This window comes from Octopus sinensis, linkage group LG2, assembly GCF_006345805.1.
Source record: "Octopus sinensis linkage group LG2, ASM634580v1, whole genome shotgun sequence".
Lineage (NCBI taxonomy): Eukaryota > Metazoa > Mollusca > Cephalopoda > Octopoda > Octopodidae > Octopus > Octopus sinensis.
Window position 1 is genome coordinate 43,279,115 of NC_042998.1, and position 25,486 is coordinate 43,304,600.

A 25,486-nucleotide genomic window follows, 5' to 3' on the forward strand; every position below is an offset into this window, starting at 1 on the left:
AGATTGTAACTGACACCTTTATCTTTTAAGAACCATATATAACTGGATAATTTGATCGTTTCCTTTTTATCCCAGTGCCTGAAGCTCAAGATGTGATTGTTGAACCTGACCTTGAAATACCCCTCTGTAAGGCCCACATATTTCTTTGTCGAAACTGTGTCCTTAGTGGTTATAGAATCTATGGTGGCTTCATAAATGATGGTCTCGAACATGCAAACTCCATTTAGCGGGCACAAACTTTTTTCCCTACATGAACAGCTGGTTTCATTTTGTGGTTTTTGTGTGTTGTGTGCGATTATATTTTTTAAATTAGTATCTGAGCTGAAACTGATTTTTAAGTTATGTCTATTGAAGAGCTTTCTGTATCTATGGTTGACTGAAAAATGTCTATCCTGAAAACTCCTCAAAACCTTGGCTTTGTTATCTCATTCTCCCTGATATATAAATACACACACACTTACACACACATATATATATATATATATATATATATATATATATATATATATATATATATATATATATATTATATATATAGCAAAAATTTAGATTCAGAGGAATTAGGTACTTAAGTTGAGGCACCAGAATTTAGTACGGTATTATCCATACAATTTCATAATAAGGTGATTAAAATCAAAATAAGCAACAAGGATACCCAGATGTTAATAAGGTATATATATACTTTATCATGGTTTTTAGTGATTAAGCTATTTTATTCCCTTTCTATGTTGTTCTGCCCTACCGGATTATTATATTATTTTATTATTTTATGATATCCTATATTTATAAAATAAATCTAAGTTTTGTATTCTTAGAAATTCATACTTAGCTTATATAAAGCAATACTGGTATCTTCACTACTTAAAATGAATTGCTTAGATTATAATTTAATTGATTTATAGTTAGGATGTTCTTTTACCTCAGTACTCCTTTATTAAATACCAGTAAATGCCAATTGATCAATCTTCACTGATACCATCTAATAAGATAGTATTTAAGTATATAATATGTATAAATATTAAACTATTCTTATGCAATTTCTTTTCCTCCCTCTATTGTGGTAAAATTTGGTATATAGTCAAAAGTAATCAAAAAACTTTTTATCCTTTCGTTATAATATTCTTTTTAATAATCTTCTGAATAACCCTAAATTTTAACTGTATACAATATGGTAATATTGTTTAAAATATTTAACTATAGTACCCCATGATAAAATTTCCCCTGTATCATTATCAATGGTCTACTAGTGGTTTGCCCTTTTAATTGTCAGTTAACATCTTGATTTGAGATTTCCTTTACCAAATCTCATTATATTACTTCAAATTAATCTTGATAGTTTTTATGACTATACCCAATATAATTTCTGTCGACTCCCTCATCCCCCTTCCTAGCAGACACTGCTCCTTGTTCTTTAGCCTTAGATATACAAAGAGTTGATAAACAAGTCTATAAATTAAAACTGATCCCATGAAACAGTGACAAGTTAGATCTCTATCAAGTTTTTCTTCCTGATATCTAAGTAGCTTCTAAGCTGAAGTGAAGACAGCATGTTCTTTGTCTATCTCCTTACCTTCTTGGAGGTTTTAGGTAAAATTATATGAATGTGTCCATCTGTTTAAATTTAATTTAATTCTTTGTCTTTATGCAGCTGAGGATTGCTCTACATTTAAATTGAGGTAATGATTGCATTGTTCGGTTAAATGGAGTTGCTTGAAACGATCGTACTGCATAAGCTCTGGATATCCTTGTTGCTTATTTTGATTTAATCACCTTATTTTGGAATTGTATGGATAATACCGTACTAAATTCTGGTTCCTCAACTCAAGTACCTAATTCATCTGAATCTAAATTTTTACATACATACATACATACATACATACATACATACATACATACATACATACATACATACATACATCAATACATACATACATACATACCTAGTTACCTACCTACCTACCTACCTACCTACATACATACATACATACATACATATATATATATGCACACAAACACCTATATATGGAAGCTTACTTCCATATATAGATTTGCAAAGAAACATACAATCGCAGGAGCATTGCTGGCGGGTGTGTGATTTGATGGAGACGTGAGTGTTATTTCTAGCATCTTTAGCTCCATTGTAGATACTCGTTCAATGGAATCGATGTTTTTCACACAACTCTCACAGTCATCATTTTGAGAAAAAGACATCAATCCGCATATTTTAATATCAACTATAATATACTGGAAATATGGCTGTGTACGTGTCTGTGAGAGCAGAATGGACGAAATATGAGAGCTTAATGTCTGCGTTGGTTTGTGTGTTTATTTTCCTTCCTTGTCATAATAATATGAATTATAAATTATCGTTTTTATCTATTTACATGGTCTCAATCTCTAGCTGTTTATTATGGAGAAAAATATCATATATTCTACTTGTGCTTATGCATATCTCAGTCCGTACATGTTTGAGTGCCTGTTTGTGTGTTTGCATGTGTCACTGTCTATGTATATGTTTGTATATGTGTGAATCATTCTGTCTTCGTCCGCTGATAATTTTTATAGTGATACTTAAATCGATCATAATTGTTTAATGGTTCTCAAACTAATTTTCCCAAGCGTAAAATATAAAGTATTTCAGTGTCTTTGTGTTGTATTTATTTCTGTATGGTTATTTATCTCTGTGTGGTCTTCTCGATTAGGATTACACAACGGCAAAAACAACTATTTCTGCTAATTTAGTTCAATCATAATCGAACTGCGACCTGTGAGACTCCTTGAATGATCTTGCCTAACGAAAAATGACCTTGAATATTTTTAGTAGTGCAGTTCACCTGATGATGAACCATATCTCATGCAGCATACTTCTCGAAATAAGTTGACCGTGCCTAATCTATATATATAAAGCTGAAGCTGTCTGTGTGTGGTAGGTTTGGTAGCCTGCAACTAACACTATCTCCTCCGAGACGCTGCGGCGAAAGTTGACCAAAATTGAGAGTATGATAGAAGAAGGCTTGCTCTTCATTCTGTAGGAGATAAAATTCAAATCGGACCATGTTAAGACCATTTTTCGCTGTATTTCAACCAGAAAAATGTTCACTTAAAGAGAATAACAAGCTACATAATGCAAAATTTTTACTTTTCAAAAATTCCAATTCTAAAGGGTCGAAACAAATCCGAGCAACGCCGGGCGATACTGCTTGTTCAGTTATAAACTGCTGATGTATTATTTCTTGCTTCGTTATTTTTGTTTAATGTAAATTTTCTGTTCGTCGACGTAGGTGGATCTACGCTTTAAAGTTGCCAATGGTAGTACACGCGTGCGTATGTATAAGTGTGTTATTGTCTGTGTTTGTGTTGCCTATGTTTTTGAGCCTGAGTGGCTGTCTATAATACATGTTTGTATATGTGTACATGTATGTTTGTCACTCTCTCTTCATCTGATTTTTATTTCATGCATTACATTATGAATTAAAAATCATCACCCGCAACTGTATGAGAAAACCCTTTCTCATACATACATACATACATGTATGGTTAGACTCGTATATGCGTACATACGTACATATATATGCATGTGCGTACACATACATTCGTGTGTGTATGTGCTTGTGTGTGCGTGTGTATGTATACGAATGAGTGGACAAACGGAAAAGTGGCTCTCAACAGAGTTGATAAGGGTTACATCTATTTTTAAATAACAGCTTGATTCAGTTCCATATGACTTAAACTTCCGTGGGTACATAGTGTGAGTCCCGCTCATTAGAAATCAGAAGAGTGAGAAATTTGAAACATGGCTTCTATATGTTATGTTTCAATTCGTCAACTAAGTCACGTGGTGTTAATGCTGTGGAAGCGACACTAGCTATTTTCTTTGTTCTTAGGATCACATGCTCGGATAGAAATTTGGCAGGATACTATTGACACTTTGGTATATAATATATTGTATATATTATACATATGATAATGCATCTTGTTACATTAACACCACATGACCTGAGCTGAGCGATAAAGGACTAACATTTTGAAACCATTTTGAATTCGCCTCAGATATCAAACACTTCCACTGATTGCTGATGAGACATACACGTCGTACGTGCCCACGATGTTTCAAGTCTAATAGAGCTGGGTGAAATTATTATATATATATATGTATATATGATTCTTTTACTCTATCTTTTAGTCCCCCCTCATACTTTCTCCCCCTTTTCTTTTTCTAGCTCCCTTTGTCTCTCACATTTCTTGGCCTTCTCTTTCTTTAACTTCCACTTTTCCTCCTCGTTTATCTCCCCTGTACCTTTCCCTTTGTCTCTTTGATTCTTTTCTAGTCCTTCAATCCCGCTGCCTCCTACCCCTCTCTCCTCCTTCCACGTGACTGGTGTCCGACCAGTCATGATGTTTCTTTCTTGGCCTGACTGTCGACCGCTAGCAATGTGTACAGCAACAAAGACAAAAAACGGAGAACACCTCTTATATCCATCTCCTCTGTTCCTGCCTTTAGGCTTTCACATCATACTCGCCAGCTCAATTTGATTCATTCTCAGTCGAAAGACACCTGTTGTTATAATCTTGTTGTTTGTGTTTGTAATTGTGTACCATGTTCTCCGTTTTTTGTCTTTGTTGCTGTACACATTGCTAGCTTTCTTACAAAAGATCTAATGCTCTTAGCTTAGGCTTTTTTGGGAGCAACCAGATCGAACTGTCTCAAGTGTAATTGCCCGAAACAGTAAGGACATCTGGTAATTTGACTGAAGAAAGAAGGTCACGAATGACCTGTCCTTTTTTTGCCTGTCCTTCAAATTATTGTTTCTCCTATCCGCCTTTGTATCGTCTGTTTGTCCGAATGTTTTATTGTCCTCTATTACATTTTTGTTCCATTTTTTATATTTATATATACATGTAGCAGCGTAGGTACACACTTGTGCTCACCTTATAGTAAGTATAATATATATATATATATATATATATATATATATACGGCTTTATTTCTTCCTTTTGGTTCAGTTTCATTAACATAGGGTAATAATGAAGAAGCTCCAATTTTGATGTTTCCTTTCTCAGACTTTTTATATTGTTTAATGTAAACTGTCTCTCCGCCACAGTGAATAGATATGAATCTAATGGGCTACGTGTACATGTGTCCATATGTGCTTGAAAGAAAAGTTTCCTTAAATATTAATGTTTTCATTGTTTAGTTCGTCAACAAAAGAGGAAAAAAGTGTACAAGATACGCCGTAGGGTATATTAGTTATTTGAATTAAATTTTGTTTCTCATGATCAGAATTTCATACCACTGCAATTTAAAAATGAGGATTGTTTTTTCTTGGGTTTGCTTTTCGGTGTGTTGTTAGTTCTATTTCCGCTATACTGTCTTTCTAGTTTAGTTTCAGTTGTTTCAAATACCGTGTAGGTAATTGTTTTCGTTAGATGTTTTTTACGCTTGACGTTTACACCCGTACACTGTTTTGTTCGTGATGATCTAGTTGTTACTAGTTATGTCAATTCATATGTCCTGTTTTTCTCGCTTTTGTTCCTTTGATTTATAAGCTGCTAGCTAGCTATCTATTTGATTGCTCTGTAGACTCTACAGTTCTATATTTAAGAGATGAGGAATTATGTACATTATTTACATTCGACAGATATTTGTCCTCATCTTGTTTGTTGTTAACACAACGTTTCGGCTGATATACCCTCCAGCCTTCTTCAGGTGTCTTAGGGAAATTTCGAACTTGGGTTCTCATTCCTAAGGTATTTTTCGATGCTATTATTATTATTATTATTATTATTATTATTATTATTATTATTATTATTATTATTATTATTGTTGTTGTTGTTGTCACTGCGGAATCTTGAGGTTAGTAGCCCGCGCTCTTAACAACTACGCCATATGTGCGATTATGGAGTGAATTTTAGGGCTTATAAATCTAATATTTTTCTATCCTTTCTTAATACCGGTTCCACAGGGGGAGGTGGTCTCCATTTTTCCATACATGGTCAGCTATACCCGATTTATCAATATCTCCTCGTGTCACAGCTTTGGGATGTTCGTCTACCATTATTTTGAGTGGGCTGCATGATTCGCTGCATGGGATGGAGTACACGCAGTCTTTGGTCATATTCTCTTTTATTGGTGGTTTTACTCGAAGGAGATATTTGCGAAGTGTTGTATTACTCATGAATACTGTCCCGATGTCATATGGGCCGCATATCTTTTGTATCTTTTCGGAGAGGCCTTTCACATAGGGTAGACAGATTGTGGACAGTTTATTGGCCTCATTCTCTCTCTTCTTCATAATTGGAATGGACAGTATACTTTTGGGGTAGTTGTTGCTTATTATATATATATATATATATATATATATATAATATATATATATATATAGAAAGTGTGCGTGTGTGTGTAGTTGTAGAATGATTCAATGGAGAAGAGTCTAAAATCTGCGATACAGCTGCCCAATCCGGAGAGAATGCTGTCGTCCAATTCGTCAAGAGAAATTTGTCCATATATTTGCATTTGCTGAAATTTCTGATCTGGAATCCGCAGTGCGGTGGAATTCTTAGATCTAAAAAGAGGATATGCAATCGTTCGGCTACGCTTAAGTTGCACCTCTTAGATCCATTGATATATAGCATGGATTTTTCTACGATTTTCCACTTGATTGTATGTGACGTAGAGTTCATCTTCAAGCACCGCCCATGGCTAGCCAACTTAGTGTATTTACTTTAGTTGATATGCCGGAAAGAAGATAAGTGGTTTGCATAACGTCTTTTGAAGTCACCTCCGCGTAATCCCATGTAATTCTTTTTTCAGTTATTTAATCATGAAGCGTTGCTATTACCTCTGTTCCTTATACAACGGAATTTATCACGTCTGGTCAAGTGAGCAAGTTCCGGGGTCTTGACAGTTACAACTGAGAGTGGACTCTTGATGTTGACGGGTGATGATGTTTTTCATATTACGGGAGTAGCTGTAAAATTTTACTGTTAGTATGTACATGTGATGTTCTAGGAAATACTTATTTAAAAGAGACAGAAACTTTTTTCATACGTTAGTTGTAACATTTAAGGAGAAATAGTGGGATTTACCAAATTATTTTCCTAGGTCTAATTTTAGGTCAGTATTTATCATTGATATTTTTACTAGAAGGGTTGTAATATATCTTATCTTGAAAGCCACTGTTAGCTTGGTTATTGTTATAGTAGAGGGCTACCTTATCAAAAACAGTTTTTAGAAGAGAGGCTTGATATCCTACTGGTAACGTTATCTATCAGGATTTTAAACACTATGGTGGTGGGGGGAAGGTGACAGGACTGTGCATGTAGGAGAGTTTTTTGTTTGGCTTATGGTACGGGTTATAAGATTGGGAGTTTAGATCTAGGGAAATATTTAACAAATCGATTTTTGATAGATCGGTAATAACAATGATTTTGAGGCCTAATTGTCTTAAAGTTATCAATGAGTTTTTTCCCCAAATTTATCTTGATAAATACTACTAATCTGCCAAAAGACTATATAGTAATGTTTGCTTTTATGTTAAGTAATAATAAAAACAACTTTACATTAATTTGAAAGGTTACACTTTTGTAGAGTATAAATTTATTATTCTAAAACCAGAATGTTGTTGACTGTGACTTCGAAGTTGCGGCTAGCCTAGTCATCGTCGGACTATATCTTAGCTGGCCGAAACTTCGAAGTCAGTCAATACACACACATGTACACATTTTCTGTTACACATACATACACACAGACACAAACATACACAAATAATTTCACAAACGCTTTCAACAAAAGCAGAAAACGCAGACTTCGGCATATCTTAGGCAACCACAAGATCTGATAGATAGATAGATAGATAGATAGAACAACCACGCATGGAACAACTTCCTCTAAAAATATAAATAAAACCAATTAAGGGACATGTAAATAAGCTCATCGCAAACATACTTAACCAAAGAGTATACGGAATTACTTACTGAAAGTGAGAAAAACGATGTGTCAGAAATACAACAAATTAGATAAAATATTTAGGGAGAAATAGTGGAATGTACCAAATGATTTTCCTAGGTCTAATTTTAGGTCAGTTTTCCTCATTGATATTTTTACTAGAAGGGTTGTAATTTATCTTATCTTTAAATCCACTGTTAGCTAGGTCATTGTTATAGAGGGCTACCTTATCAAAAATAGTTTTTAGTATTGGTAACGTTATTTGTCAGGATTTTAATGAGATAAAACAATCAGCAATGAGATAAAACACATCAAAGCAATAATGCGATACAGATAAATCAGCAACAAAGACGACCAATGAAAACAACAAAAACATCGAATTAAATGAAACGACAGCCAGAGACGATTGCCACAAAGCATAACGATTACAAATCAGCCAGTGAGATTGATAACCATTTACAAAAGAATTAATTCACTCAAGTATATAAACTGAGTAAGAACACGGAAAGCCTGCCTGAAGAACACCTTTGCGTGAAACTCAAGTCATAAGAGGAATATCTATCTATCTATCTATCTATCTATCTATCTATCTATCTATCTATCTATCTATCTATCTATCTATCTATCTATCTGTCTGTCTGTCTGTCTGTCTGTCTGTCTGTCTGTCTGTCTGTCTGTCTGTCTATGTGCGTGTCTCTTTGTGTAGCGACGAGTGGTCTAGTGGTCAGGAATGTTGCACTCACGATCGTGAGATCGACGTTTCGATTCCTAGACCGGTTGTACGTTGTGTTCTTGAGCAAAACATTTCATTTTACGTTGCTCCAGTCTACTCAACTGTAAATGGCTAACCCTGCGATGCACTAGCCTTCCGATCAGGGGCAATGTTGGCCAGCTTGCCTAGCCAGCGTGGTAGCATCATTCGAAAGCTAAAATGATGCAAAATGCATTGTGACCAACGATGCATAGTAACATTCGATAGTCTGGTCGATCACGTGACACACACACACACACACACACACACACCACACACACACACACACACACACATATATATATATATAAATTTCACTCTTTGGGTTGCAGCATCTACCTCTGCAATTACCAGTGCCTCTCGTCTTTGGTCTCTCATCTCTCTCTCTCTCTCTCTCTCTCTCTCTGTATCTAAGTACAATATTTCTCTGTCGCAAATTTTGTGTTTCATTTCTTACCTTAAGTCCGTCTGCATGCTTTCTCGTTTTTCTCAATTTCTCTGTTTTTTTCTTTCTATTTTATGAATATATATATATATATATATAATATATATATATATATATATATATATATATATATATATATATATATATATGCGAGGCGAGTGCGAGTGTTCACTAATCGAAAATATCAAGTCTTATCAAGTTTTGATTTACTATGTGTTAACATTAAAATGTCAAATACTCAGTTGCAGGGAACTGTTTAAAGCATGTTAATTAATTGTTAACTTCATGTAATGGATTACACAGGTATTCAAATGGATATTAGCGATATTCAAAGGATGTGAAGTAAAGGTAGGTATAGAAATGGAAATGGTTGATGTGCAACTCCCATACACACACAGACATATACGGACACACACACATATTTTATCAAATGTAATATATTATTATACATTAATTGCAGTGTTTTATCTTCAGGTCTCTAATTTATTTCTTTTGTTTTTCTTTTCGTATTAGGATCAGCTCACTGATTGAAAACTTTGGCAGTTACTCTCGAGTACGAGGTAGCATAAATGACGACTGGGTTGATCGCCTTAACCATCTTTATACTGTCGTGTTATTGGTCATCTTTGCGGTCATAATTAGCACAGGTCAGTATGTCGGAGATGCTATTCAATGTTGGTGCCCGGCCGAGTTCACAGATGCCTTTGTCGACTACACCAAATCCTACTGTTGGATTGCCAACACTTACTACATACCGATGACAGACGTTATACCAGTTGAAATTCGCAAGCGAGAGGACAAACAAATAACTTACTACCAGTGGGTGCCACTAATATTACTGTTTCAAGCATTCATGTTTAAATTTCCAAATATACTTTGGACATCAACGCACGAATTATCAGGATTAAACCTTGATAAAATTGTGTCAATGGCTGAAGAGACTCAGTTAGGTTCCCCAGATGATCGTGAGGAAACCATTAAAAACATAGCTCATTTTCTCACACGCTGGCTTGAAGCTTATCGTGAATATAAACTCAATTTCCTTGTTAAACTACGACAAAGATCATCGAGGATGTGTTGCTTTCTGTGTTCCCGTCGCCAGGGTACTTTTCTTACTGGCCTCTATGTTTTTGTGAAAATGCTCTACGTGGCTAATGTAATTGGCCAATTTTTCCTTCTGAATGCTTTTATGGCAACCGATTATACTGTTTACGGACTGGAAGTGTTAAATTCTTTAGCCAGTAATACTGTTTGGCAAGAAAGTCCACGTTTCCCTAGAGTAACACTGTGTGACTTGCAAATTCGTCAATTACAAAATCTTCAAAGATACACCGTTCAATGTGTTTTACCAATCAATTTATTTAACGAAAAAATATTCATCTTTTTGTGGTTTTGGTTTGTGTTTGTCGCTGCATGTTCATGCATTAATCTTTTGTCCTGGTTCTATCGCTTCATTTTCTCCCAGGCTCATATTGATTATGTCACTAAATACATTCGATGGTGGGATTCCATCCAGACAAAACAGGACAGAAAACTATGTCAAAAATTTACGAAGGAGTATCTTCGAGACGATGGTTTTTTGGTCCTACGTGTTATAGCAAAGAATTCTACAGATTTAGTTGCCGGAGACTTATTACATTATCTGTGGAAGGCTTATAAGGAAAAGAATGAAGTGAAGAATAAAGAACCAGCAGATGTTGGTTCTAATGTTCATACTTAACATGAGAGCTTCGCTTGGAAAACGCAAGTGAAGGAGCATGTTATCGCTACAAACATCATGGAATGAACAGATATTTCCTCTTTACAGAAAAATTGTCTTCAACGAAAGGAAGCATGCGCATAAAATTCGTAAAAGGTGAAAAACTCAAGCAAAATATGGAATGTATTTGAAAAGTCTAATTTATCGATATACGATAAAAGAAAACCTGTTGTGAAGCATGTCTGAGATTCATATGATGTCTCCTGAAGTTCTGCTCTACTTATTATTCACTTCTTCAAACATACTCAGCCCATCAAAAGATCCACAAAATTTGTCTTTTTTCTTCAGAAACTACAATAATATCGCTTTCTTTTTCCCACTCTTCATATGCTCTTTATTTTTTAACAACCCAATATAACAGAGGTTTCTCCATTTAACAGAAAAATGAAATCTCTCATTATTCTAATTTGGGATCACAACCTACCCCTTTCATGTCAATGTAAACTCCGGAATTAAAAAAAAAAATTAAATTGATTAATTTCTAGATCACATCTTTCATTTACTCTATTAGTATATTTCTTTTCTTTCATTCTGTATTTTCCCTTTTCACTCTTTTCGAGTGATTTATGTTAAATATTAAAAACATAATTTAAAATAATTCCCTTCAGAGAATATAATCTTTATGTAGCGAAGAATCAGCTTGGCTGACAAGCTTTGTTAATTAATTTTAGCTTCATCAGCTTTCAATAATATTAATAAAAGCTTCGTCAGACTAATTCATTTAATAATTCTGCTTAATGCTGCTAGCAGCCGCAGCATTTATTAATAAGAATGACTTCAGACTTCAGATCCTGAAGAAGTCGGTTTGATCTCAGTTGGGAGATGAGATATTGCACCATTACTTTATCTGCTTGGGAAGTAGGGATTATTCAATAATATCCCGTAAATTCATGGCTACTGCCAATTATGAAATTAAAAAAAAAGGATTAATAAGCAGTAAAAGCAAATAATCCACCAAGGAAGTGCTGTATTTCTTAGGTCCCTAACCTAAACGTACCAACTACTTTAAGGCTTCTAAAAGGTTCTTGGATTATTCTTTTATATCACCGTTGACATCTTCTTCTTCTTCTTCTTCTTCTTCTTCTTCTTCTTCTTCTTCTTCTTCTTCTTCTTCTTCTTCTTCTTCTTCTTCTTCTTCTTCTTCTTCTTCTTCTTCTTCTTCTTCTTCTTCTTCTTTATTATTATTATTATTATTATTATTATTATTATTATTATTATTATTATTATTATTAAGGCGGTGAGCTGGCAGAATCGTTAGCACGCCGGGCGAAATGCCTAGTGGTATTTCGTCTGCCGTTACGTCCCGAGTTCAAATTCCGCCGAGGTCGACTTTCGGTGTCGATAAAATTAGTACCAGTTACGCACTGGGGTTTATGTAATCGACTATCTCATTCCTCCAAATTTGAGGTCTTATGCTTCCAGTATTATTATTATTATTATTATTATTATTATTATGATTATTAAGGCAGCGTGCTGGCAGAATCGTTAGCACACCGGGCAAAATGCTAGGCGGTATTTCGTCCGCCTTTACGTTCTGAGTTGAAATTCCGCTGAGGTCGATTTTGCCTTTCATTCTTTTGGGGTTGATAAATTAAGTACCTGTGAAGCACTGGGGTAGATGTAATCGACTGTTCTCCTCCCCCAAAATTTCAGCTCTTGTGCTTTTAGTAGAAAGAATTATTTAAGAAATTAGTGTTTTAAAAATAGTTGGGTTTAATTAGAAACTAGAGGCAGGATGAAAATAAACACACAGGACACCACTATCAGATAGTAATTATAATAATTATTTTCACAAACTCTACTACAACCCAATAAAATAACATAACTCTCATAGCAAATCGTCTGCATGACAGCTGAAATATTAAATCAACTCCATAAACAAAGTAACGAAACTGCATAACTGAGCAAAACAGTTATGCTAACTCGAACACAACTTTACACAACCAAAATACAACTCTGCTAGCACCACAGTCACATAGAAGTCCATTTGATGGAGTGGCAAAAACTTGTGTGAAACATGTTGAAAACATAATAATAATAGTAATAATAATAATAATAGTAGTAGTAGTAGTAATAATAATAATAATAATAATAATAATAATTACATAAACAATAAATTATCTATTAGTGATGTCAGTTATATTAACGTGTCCCAGTTTCACATCAACGAAGTAGTCTATTTTATTGCTGATTATTAAACACATATCTTGGTTACGACTTCCATAAATGCCAGTTAAGCTTCTTCGGCTTATCAAACATCTAAATTTATTATTTTCTTAAACTGAGTCTGATAACAAATAAGGGGGAAAAAAAACCCAAACAAAATCCCACCAAAACACAAAACTGCTTCATAAATCGACCAAGCATTTAAATCTATATCGTTTAACATCGCTACGTTTGACATGTAAAAAAAGATGCCCCACTCTTACTTTCACAAGCACACGTATACACTCACGGACACATGCATGCAATCACATGTACGACCTATATATACATGCATGCATACGTACGTACATACATACATACATACATACATACAGACAGACAGACAGACAGACACTTGTGTGTATAGGAAGTTAAACGTTATGGTTGGCCATTGGTTTTGCATCCATGAAGCGCTTTGTAGTATGGGCGATTCGTCAGACTCAAATCGCCGAAGTCGCCTATACTGCTAAGCGGCTTATGGGTGCAAAACCAAGGGCCACTCTATCACCGGCCATAACATCTAACTTCCTAAAAACATATATGTTACTGTTCTCACGCTTTATAGTGTGCTTCTTTTTCGGATATATGAACCACTGACGGTTTATATATATATATATATATATATATATATATATATATATATATATATATAAATGCATTATATATGTATATAGGTATGTAAGTATATAATATTTATATATGTGTATAATATATAGATATATAATGCATATATACATAAATGCACACACTCACACATACAGACACATACATATATATTCACACACGTATACATGATATTTCATTTACGCAAACAACCACATCTTTAAACGGCCTAATTATACATTTTTTAAAATATAAATGCTCTCTATTTTTTTATTTTTCAAAATTCAATGAGAGGTTAAAATCTTAATTTTGTTTTGATTCAATTTTGCTTTACTGTATATGTCTTTTCTACAGTAATAAATCTTGTTTTGTTTTCAAATAAAAGTAAAACGTTTGAATTTGTTTCGTTTTTGGATTTGGTTTGCAAGATTCTTTATATGAGTTCGTGTGTTGAAGCATATTCTGTTGTGTCTGGGGAGAGTAATTTTCTTTTTGTGCCTTATAATGTAACACACTCACCGGTAAAATTTCCACTTTGGAAAATAAAAATAAAAATATGAAATAAAAATATGAAATAAGTGGAAATTTTACCGGTGCTGTGTTACATTATAAGTCACAAAAAGAAAATGACTCTCCCCAGACACAACAGAGCTTGAATTTGTTTTATATCAATAACAATTCTGTTGGTTTTCATGTCCAAGGTTTTTGAAATGTATTACGATGTTTTCTTTCCTTAGCGAGAATTTGGTGATTGGCAGCTAAAAATCTAGGGGTCCTCAAGTGTAATCAGGATGCAGATCATGGCCCTGCAATAAATAAATAATATATAAATAAATAAAAGGAAATAAATATATAAAAATAAAAAATACTAATGATCAAAGAAATATTATGAGATAAATGTTTGCTACTTTAAGGATGTCATACAATGCAGAATTTTGTATATAATATACTTACCCTAAAGTCCAACCCTTCCTCAAAGCGGTAGGGTGGTGTAAACGGGCAGTGTCAGAGCTATGCCGTCGGGAACTTCGGTTCCTGGTAGGGCCACCCAAGGCAGATTGGTCTGGCACCGAGCGGTATTAGGGCCGCAGCCTTTCCAACGGGGCTCTGGTGAAAATTCCAAGAGGCGTCTGATCGGCAACCGGCGGCTTCGAGGTCGTTCTGTCCCTGCATCTGTGGAGACTCTGCGGCAAACAGGGCGTCCCGTCACTCGGAATATGCATGCGGGATGTCGGGGACCGCTTGTGAATTCAATATTCCCACGAAACTTCTATGTTCGTGATGCCGTCAGGAGCTGAGAAGAAACCGGCTCAACCCACCCTGGGTGAACGCCGTCACAAATACAAGTAAGTACTTACCTGAAACTTCTAAATGTCTTACCTTGGTTATGACATCCTTTGCATGAGAAAGAGTCTGAGAAATGACTTGTTATGCAGGTTCCGTTAACCCATTCAAATCCCTCATTGTTTTGTTAGCAGAAGTAGTTACTCCCCAAATGTCGCTGTAATCGACTTTCCAAGCACTGGTGTATACAAACTTCCAACTGTTTCTGTAGGCAACCCATCATCCGTCGGATGTGACGGCGTTAACAGCAATAGCAGTCACTCTCTAAATGTTATCGGCTTGTTGGTGTAGATAACTCTCCGATCGTTGGTTGTTGCTACGAATAACCACGTGGTGGTGGTGGCGTGTATTATAATATCCCTGAAATATAAAGATTTTGTTAAACTTTCCGCATTGTGAGAATCTTTCCCATTTTTCGTTTTTCCCTTCTTCGATATTGCAATATTTCAAGCGAATTATAATACTCACACACACTTCCATCCGTCATTCTGACACCATGACCGACTCAAAGTATCCAATTCAAAATTCTTCTTCTTTCAACACTGGTGTTGCCCACTTTCTCAAATATGAGAATATCAGGTGTGATACAGTACTGATGAAACCTCTCCAAAAACGTGATATGATGCCTGTAGGTTATCCACTCCACGCACCTATATAGCAAGCCTGAGAACATAGACCTCGTACACAGAGAGCATTGTGTTTGTTATAATACTCCGATCTAACCAGACTCGCTTCTCGAGTTTCCCGAAAGTAACACTAGCTTTCGTAATCCTTTGATTTATTTCAGCGTCAAGCGTATCATCTCTACTAAGCGTATTTCCGGGATACACAAAGCTGTCCACCACTTCAAGATTTTTTCTCCCACGAAGAAGTTAAGCTACAGATAAACGTCTCCAGCTAATGGAGTGTACATGATTTTGGTTATCTTTATGCTAGTATTGAGTCCAAATGCAGTACACGTCTTAAGGAAAATGACCACTATCATCTACATATCACCTACAAAGTCAGCCACTCGATCTGTATCATTAATATAAAGAAACTCTTTGAAAAAGGGCAAACTATTTTTGACTTGGTGTTGAAAGATCTTTGATTGAAGACTTTGTCAGAGATTCTGAATCGCATGTAAACACCGATTTCACTTACATTAGTATCACGGCAAAGTATATGAAGATAGGAGTTTGTACTAGTATGTCAGCCTGTTTGAATTCGTTTTCCATTGAAATTGGTTCTAAAAGCTTTCCATTTAAGGTTCGCTCTTGCTTTCATGGTGTGGTGACTTTTTAAATATTCCCACAAAATTGAGGAGGGCATCTAAGCTTCTTTTATAATTTTTTTCATTTAGTTCAAGTATTATATCTGGGAATGTGCTTGCAAAACGGAAGCTGGGCCGAAGTGCACATTGTCGTATAAAGTTTAATAAGAGAGGGCACTTTTCTAACTAGGGGGAACAACTGACACACACATATATACACTTATTAAATGTGCATGTGTGCGTACGAGCACGCATGCTTTCGTGTGGGCGAATCGTGTTGTTTGAATATGTCCACGTAGCTTCGTGGTTCGTCAAATAGCTAGGATAAGTGCTGGACTTAAGATAAGCTATTGGGGGCATTTTGTTCGAAAAATCCTTTAAAGCGATGTCATAGCATACCAATAGTTCAATGAACGCAACAAGGAAAGAATATACATACATGCATACATACCACATATTAACAAACATCAGGAACCCTCTTAATTCAAAGTCTTGTTGATTTGTGAGCAACCAGCTTGAATCCTCTCAAGAACTTAATTAAACCTAAAGAAAATCTTATATATATATTATATATATATATATATATATATATATATATAATATAATATATATTATAATAAACCTTCAGTTTTAAGTTTTATATTTTGATATGCATGTAATCTCGTAGCATATAGTTAATAATAAAGTCATTAGAGCAGGGAATGTGATCGTGCTGATTAGATTATACATTTTTTACATTTTTATGAAAATAGAACATTTATCTCTTTTCAACAGAGAACTATTTATAGTGTTTATAAACACAGATAAACTAAATATGTATTATTTTCCTAACACCGGATAAACTAACAACGATGGTTAATTATTAATGAATAATTCATCACACATTTGAAATGTAAAACATACCTTTTTAATAAACATGTCATCATGCCTATTTCAGCTTAGCGATCAATAATTGATAATTGTATGTGTTGTGTGATAAAATATTAGTAAGGACATTGATAATACTGTCAATACAAAGATACCTTAATTTCGGTAACAAAACAAGTAATACTAACACAGAAAATGGTCAATTTAAACAAAAGTAATCTTAACGTTTGTATTGGTGACAAAAAGATCACTCACAATATAAACCAGATGGGCCACACTTTGGATGAATGCAAACAAGGAGGGCTATTAAAATATAGGGTCAGATTCAAAGAACAATATACATGTATTACAGTTTGTACAACAGGTGTAGGCGTGTATGTCAAAAATAAAAAATAAGATTTGGCTGTGAAATTACACACACACACACACACACACAACATACACATATCTATTATATAAAATCCGTTCTGTCAGTGTGTGTGTGTGTGTGTCTTCTAGGATCTCGGGCGTCCTCCATCCGATTGCACTCAAATTTTATATGTCGATACCGACGGTATCAGGGCGTGTATAAGTCTTGAAAAAATTACAAAAATTGATTCCAAGTGAGAATGCGATCGATAAAGCCGTGGGAACGTGCATTTGTAAGCGCAAGTACATCAGCTGTTGTGATCGATACTACCCGTACGCGAGAAAAATGCACGTGCAGTTTGCGCAAAAAAAGTCGGCTGGCTTGAAATAATGCCACAAAATGCAGTATATTTAAGAGACCAAAAAAGTAAGATGCAAAAGAGATATTTTCTTCAAACTTGGCATGAAGGAAGGAAAGTCTATTAGGTTTCTCAAGATGTCTTTTTTGCCTTAACTTCGTTTAACAAAATCAAAAATTTTATTGAAATAAAGGCATGCGTAATTAGTTTTTAATGAAACGAAAACACTAATTGCTTTTTATTCAGCAGATATGATTCAGCACCGTCCATTGGACGGGGTGGGGGGAGGCGTTTTGCTCGTATATATATGTATCTACAGTAAACAAAAGACGAAGGCAGGTGTGGGAACAATAAACAGGTGCATTAGTTTGGGAAAAATCTTTGACGTTTCGACCCTACGCTCTTTAACAGAAAGGGTTGAGGAAAAAAATGGAGAGGGGACGAAAGAAAAAAAAAACGGAGTGAGAAAAAATACGTAGGGATAAACGGTTCAACTTGAAACGACCGGAAGAAAGAGGATGATTTAAAGGGAGATAATAACGGTGACCTGGCTGAACAAGGGTGCGCAAACGCTTGTGTGTAAGAATTATGTGTATGTGCGTGAATGGGGGCAGCGCGTATGAATGTATGTGTGTGTATGTGTATATGTAACCTAGTGCGTGCATTGTGTGGAGTGATGTGCATTTCGTCAATTCGTATGTGTGCGTATGGACGTGTGTATATGTGTGTGAGGCTATCGTGTGTGTGATTGGAAGAAAACAGTACTTTAGATCGTCCGCTCAATAACGTAACCTTGAGTAAATGAATCTTAGACACCTCCATCAAACAGAATCCACACAGCTTGATGTCGCCGAGTTATAGTTTAGATTTGGTAAGAATATTCCAGTTTAGCTTGGAAAGAATAATTCTAAATTTATATTTGATGTTTCAAATCTCTCTCTATATAAAGCTGAAGTTGTCTGCAGGTTTGGTAGATTTCAACTAGCACTATCTCCTCCGACACACTGCGGCGCAAGTTGACCAAAATTGAGAGTATGATAGAAGGCTTGCTCTTCATTCCGTAGAAGATAAAATTCAAATCGGACAATGTTGACACCAAAAATTATTTACATCAAAAAGGTGCTTTTTTTATGAAAATCCCTATTTTTTACGATTTTTTTACTGCTGTTTCGCCAGTTTTCGGTGTATTTCCACCAGAAAAATGTTCACTTAAAGAGAATAACAAGCTACATTATGCAAATTTTTTTATTTTTCAAAAATTCCAATTCTAAAGGGTTTCGACGCCGGTCGATACTGCTAGTATACGATGAAAGAGTTTTGAATCTTTAGTTATGGCCATATGAAAAGCTTAGTTGACTGCAGCATATCTCAAAAGAATTAGCTGTGAAACTGATGCATCTTTTAGTTGAATCGATAGTGTTTACTTCATAGTAATATTTTATATTCTTAGTCAAGCTGTTGAATGGCAGACTCGTACTAGTTTTGGTGAGTTTAGCTGGGTTAGGTGAATCATAGGTGGGTCAATACAGAGAATTGTGAAGAGCGAGAGTTTTACTATGCTCTTCTTAAATATTTTACATTACATATATTTCAATACGAAATATTTACTTAAATGAAAAGAAAAAAAATTGTAGTTATGGGTGTTGTTATTTCTAGATCAAGTTGCTCTTCCGAACTCTGTTGTTATTTTCTTACGGATGATATAATATTTTTCATTGAAATAACAATGTTTTAAGGTTCCCTATTAACATGCAGAATGGGCTTTAGATAGTTTTTAGTAAGGGACTAAACTGGATAATCTAGGCGAGAAATTCTAATTAGTTTGATTAAAAGTTTATGGTAAAGGAGAAGCTGCACTTTATAACCAGTGAAAGGCCATGACTTCTATATAATTTGCTTTCTATAAAATGAAAAAGAGAAAAAGAAACTTAAATTTAGGTCGACGAATATGAAGTCGAAACAACTCAATGACGTCACTTAGTATTGCTGTATCACTCACAAATCGAGTCCACCACTTATTTTACGTAAACGAATACGTAGACAAAGACGTATTCGTGTACGAAACGTCGTAATTACAGTGCTGGCTCTGAATGCTATAGAAAATCTATAGTTTATCACATAAAAATGAGAATATCGTACTATTAAGATAAAAATTAAGACACAATGTCGACTTGTAAAGCTTTAATATCTATGGTAGTCGGCTGATAGGTTCATAGGCTGACGAAAATACTCCCATAGAATGGGAACTATTAGGGTTTATTTTTCAATATAGGCCCCTTTGCGGTCCATGCAATTCTTCCGTCGGTATTGTAGTGCTTGGATATTCGATTGGTGAAGAAGTTTTCATTCTGTTTCCCCCACCCAAATCATCAACAACAACAGCCGTTCAAGAATTTGGACCTGGAGATCTCCATTTCCAGCGTCTTCGAGGGCCACCTCCCAGTGGTGTCGGGCGTCAACGAAGAACCCTCAACTACAACACGACCAAAGTTTTTTTTCCATGGTCTGGGGTCTCCCGCCCCTAAGCTTTCACCTAATCACCTAAGACCATCACCTAATCACCCTTACCCGTCTTGTTGCTTAACAACAACAACAAATATAAAGTCATCATCATTGCAATTCTGGTTCAAACCAGTTCAAAGCCAAAATCACACTCAGCAGCCATTGAAACAAAGGACTTGTGTACTGAAGCATTGTCCCAATGAAACAAGACCTCTTTCGTCAGTTTTCGTGTGCTTTTGGTTTTGAAAGCCTTTTGTAACTGCCTCGGCAAGTTAGCATAGTACTCTCCATTGCAGGTGTGACCCTTTTGAAGATAGTTAATAAAGACAATGCCTTTTGCATTCCGAAAAACTGAGGCTGTCTCCTTCCTCTGGCCTTCTTTGGAGCAGATGAGGACGGGTGGAAGCATCCATCCACATCTGGATTGTTTCTTTGTCTTTGGCTCAAAGTGATGAACCCAACACTCATCCCGGGTTAGGAAATGTTCCAGGAAACCAGCTGGATCTGCCTCAAAACATGTCAGATTTACCCGTGATGTGATCAGCCTCGTGCACTTTTGATTGGGTGTCAGAAGACATGACACTCACCGAGCAGAGACCTTGGTCATGTCAAGAACGTCATCTCCTAATATGGCAACCATGTCAGTATGAATGTCGTGGCAGCTAAACTCTTTTAATCTTTTACTTGATAACACCACGATTTCAAACTTTTTCGATTTTCAAGAGAAGTCGCTACTCGTTACTTCTGCAGTCTTCTTTGAACAGGCAGTTTTCAGTTTACGTGGGAACAAACAATGCAGTTGTTAATAAGAAAGTTAAAATAAATGCATGCAAGATTTCACAGCTCTAGCGTCGCTACTTCATAGTCAGCCAATGAGTTTTTCAGCACACCCTCATGTGTGTGTGTGTGTATGTGCGTGTGAGTGTGTGTGCGCGTGCGTGTGTGTGCGTATATATATATATATATATATATATATATACACACATACACTCACACATATATAAGCTTAGGGAAGGAAAGAAAGGGTGTTTTACGTTTCGTGTGAAGCCTTTCCTCAGAAACAGGAGACACAGGAAAGGAAGATGGAGGGAAAAGTCGCCAACATTCCAATGTTTGCATATTTGTATGTGTATATATATATTACGTCTATTCATGTATGTATATGTATATGTATACAGTAATCCCTCGCCATATCGCGGGTCACCTATTGCACTCTTACCACCACACGCACACACGCTACCACGCATACACGCACTCAGTTATTGCTACACATACACGCTACCATACACGCAATACTATCACAAACACACACACACTCATATACCACCGCACACACCCACACATTCACACAGATACCGACCATTCTTCACACTCTCCTGTCCCAGAAAGCTCTTTCTCTTTGTCCATGTACTTCCAGTCATTCTAAAATATAATACACGTATACTGTTGGCGATTTTTTTCCTCCTTGTTCCTTTTCTTTTGGACTTTCTCATGTATTCTGTTTCCGAAGAGGAGCTATGCTCGAAACGTAAAACAACCACTTTTTCTTCCCTTCTCTAAGTGTCTTATTAATTAATATTTTGTATGTACAACGTTCCCGTGTCGTTTTTTTCTTTTCTTTTTTCTGCGTTTTTTTAAAAACTATATATATATATATATATATATATATATATATATATATACACATATACAGAGTAAACAATAGATGATGACAAACATTAAGGGCCGTCAAGCCCAGGCGCATTGTAATGGGTAACGCCTGGGAGAAATTTCGAAAGGATATAGAATAAGTAGAAGAGAAAAAATGTCGGGAGGCGAGAAAAATTACATCCAGCGATGTGGACGTCACGTCCGGAAAAGACGGAGGCTAGAGAAATGGCCTGTAGTTATGTGAGAGCGAACAGGCAGAGGAGAAGGGGGACAAGAGAGAAGATGAGGGAACGAAACAAAGTGAGTGGGGAGAAGGGAGAAAGAATGAAAGAAAGTAGGGAGCGGAGGAAGATAGACAGGGACAGCAAATAAGGAGGGGGAGAAACGGAAAATTATAGAAGGATAGCGAGAAAGAAAGGGAACAGTGAGTAAAGTCGCAGAAATTATAAAAAAAAGTAAAAACCTACTGTGCACAAGGCTACGTGGCGTTCGATCCTAAATAAATAAATATAAAATACACCAGGTAGAGGACGTCACCAAGGAGTGGAAAATACGTAAACACACGAGGAGTAAGTACAGGACAAAATACCCCAAAAAATACTATAAGAACAGGACATCAACAAGTGAAAACACATAATGAGAGACAAGTACGTGACAAAATACCAAAAGAAGTCTAACCTCTCCTCAGTTGTCGACTGTTAATTACTCTCTATTTCGAGCTTTCAACGGCAAAATATGAAACTTTCATAAAACAGCAGCAATATATATATATGTATATGTACACCAGCAATATATAAACATGCAAACAAAAGCAAACAAAATACACAAATATAGAGACGTAGCGAAGTGGTACAGTATAGCTAAGTGGTACAGTATAGCTAAGTGGTACAGTATAGCTAAGTGGTACAGTATAGCTAAGTGGATTCGAAACTGAAACCACATATTTATTATCAAACACATTTCCGGTCATCGTTTTCTCCTCTCTGCATTTGGATATTAATGATTAAATTGACCTCTTCATTTTTCTCTGGTCACGGGAGGGTCAAGATAAATAATTGTAGAGAAATTCTATTATTCTCGGTTGACCTACTTTAATTGTCAAAGATCAATTTACGGCCAAATGTTAAGTCCACTTCTCTGATAATGTGACGTCAAACCAGGAGAATAACCTGTCACACACGAGTTGAATTAGCTCCCCCTCTGTGTTGACCTCTTGTGGATTATAAAGAAAAAGAGTTGAATTAGCTCTCAATTTAGGTCATTCAGCCCTCGCCGAAGAGCAGGTGTGTGAACGTAAACTTATCAGTCTATTTATAAAGGCATTATTACACTTTCCTTCTTTTTTGCAGCACAGAGATGAAACTAGCTCCGGTACAGACTGAACCATTTGATCTTTTGCAAACAACTTGCAGATGCAAGTGTCAGCAGTTGAAAGCTCCGCATAATGGATGCTAGCAAGCTTATGGGGTCAGCAGGAGAGGATGCGCATCAGTGCACATCGGCCTCGCCTCACTTAAATGAGACTTCGCTTGTTAGATCAATTGGTTACTAGATTTCGCTCAATATTCCTCATAGAATACTTTTTACTGCATTAACAATAATGTGTACACAAGCAGCTCGCTACACATGCTAATCTGATATATCGTGACGACATTATAATTCATATCAAGTAAATGGCCATCGTAATAGTCAATTAATTGTAATTCACTCATTCATTTCTCCGATGCGTCTCTGTGTGTGTATGTGTGCGCGCGCGCATACATTGACACATACCTGGCACTGCTTTACATAGATCGAGTTTATTTTATCGAGATGACATTTCATAGAATAATTTGAAATATAGAATAGATTTGGAAGCGAAACAAAACCTGTAGTCTTTTTTTCATTTATTTAAGCAGTTAAAAAAAAGAACAAGTAACAAATTTAAAAGATTTCTTTCATACGTTGTATGGCGGTATAGAACGAAGATAATTAATGCTTATATCAGTGACTAACTGCATGATACCTGTTAACAATGTTCTTTACTGGTTCGTTAACAGCACCGTAATGTCTTTCTTCTCGATGGACCATCGTTACCACCTGCCATTTGTTCGATAAAATAAAACTTACTTTACTTACGCTTAATTTTATAGATAAGTCTTCGTAGTAGCCCTGGTAACATGTTTGCCTGGATCGCTGTGTCAACATTCAAATCAAAAAGGTGGACGGTGGAAAAAAAATCTTCTAGAAAATATATACATTTGTAAAATTGCTCTAGGGTAGTTTCATTAGAAAGGTCATTTGATGAAAAGACACTTCAATACAAAGTTAATTCGATGAAAAGTTATTCGATAAATTTATGCATACGCATGCGTGTGCGTGTACACACACACGCGCGCACACACAGACACAGACACAGACACAGACACACAAACACACACACACACACAAACACACACACACACACAAACACACACACACACACAAACACACACACACACACACACACATAGTTGAAATTTATTGAAAAACAAAACACGAAGGCAGGTGTATGAACAAAGAAGTGTATTAGTTTGACGCTTAGGAGAAATGAAAAAGTCTTTTACGTTTCGAGCCTACGTTCTTCAACAGAAAATAAACAGAGAAAAAAAAAACTTGTAGATTTCAGCGGCCAATAGGTTGTGCGAATATTAGCGCGCACATACGCGTGTGCATGTGCAAATACACCCACGCGTACACATACGCTCACACCCTATCACACACCACACTCACACCCTACCATACACCACACACCCGCGCGCATACACATGGATACACATATACACACACACGCACTCCCACACACGCAACACACACAACGAAAACACACATGCACACATATACACTCACGTACATACGCATTCACACACATTTACGCATACATAGACACACACATACCCACACGTAAATACGTCCACCCCCCCACATATATATATATATATATAGAAAGAGAGACAGACAGATGACGGTGACACACAGAAAGATACACACACGCACCGATATGCATAAGCACACACACTCACATTCCCACTCCACCTACGCACACATGCCAACACACACATACACACACACACACAGACACACCCACCCATTCACACACCTTTCAAGACTGCCGCCGTCCTCTTAACGCCCCCTCTTTTTCTCAACCTCATGGTTAATAAAGAAATTGACTGACTATTAACTACTCCGTCTACGCACGCAGCCACACCCACCCATTTCACACACCTTTCACCACAGCTGCTGACTTGTGATTGACCTCTCACAGCGGCATACTAACACACAGCAACAATTCTAACACACACGCACACAAATCCTATCGCGCGCCCACACACACAGACGACCCACACAAACACACACACACCGGGTTACTACCACACACACGCGCGCTGCCACACACATACACACACACCCTGAGTTACTACTACACACACACACACA

The 25,486-nt window shown here is 36.1% G+C and overlaps 1 protein-coding gene and 1 long non-coding RNA gene across 7 annotated transcripts in view; one reads left to right on the forward strand and one right to left on the reverse strand.

The window, feature by feature from the left end:
- Positions 1-11,813, forward strand: part of LOC115232521 (innexin unc-9-like) — a 116,534-nt gene extending 104,721 nt beyond the window's left edge. For all 6 annotated transcript variants that reach the window (XM_029802434.2, XM_036512740.1, XM_029802435.2 and 3 more), the window contains one exon: positions 9,655-11,813. In XM_029802434.2, the coding sequence (XP_029658294.1) occupies positions 9,655-10,861 (1,207 nt within the window). In that variant the 3' untranslated portion in view covers positions 10,862-11,813. The remainder of the gene's footprint in view (positions 1-9,654) is intronic.
- On the reverse strand, positions 4,560-25,486 carry LOC118767722. The gene is made up of 3 exons (XR_005003637.1): positions 25,471-25,486; positions 16,515-16,523; positions 4,560-4,929 (listed from the first exon to the last, which is right to left on the reverse strand). It is a non-coding gene; the product is annotated as an uncharacterized LOC118767722 (long non-coding RNA).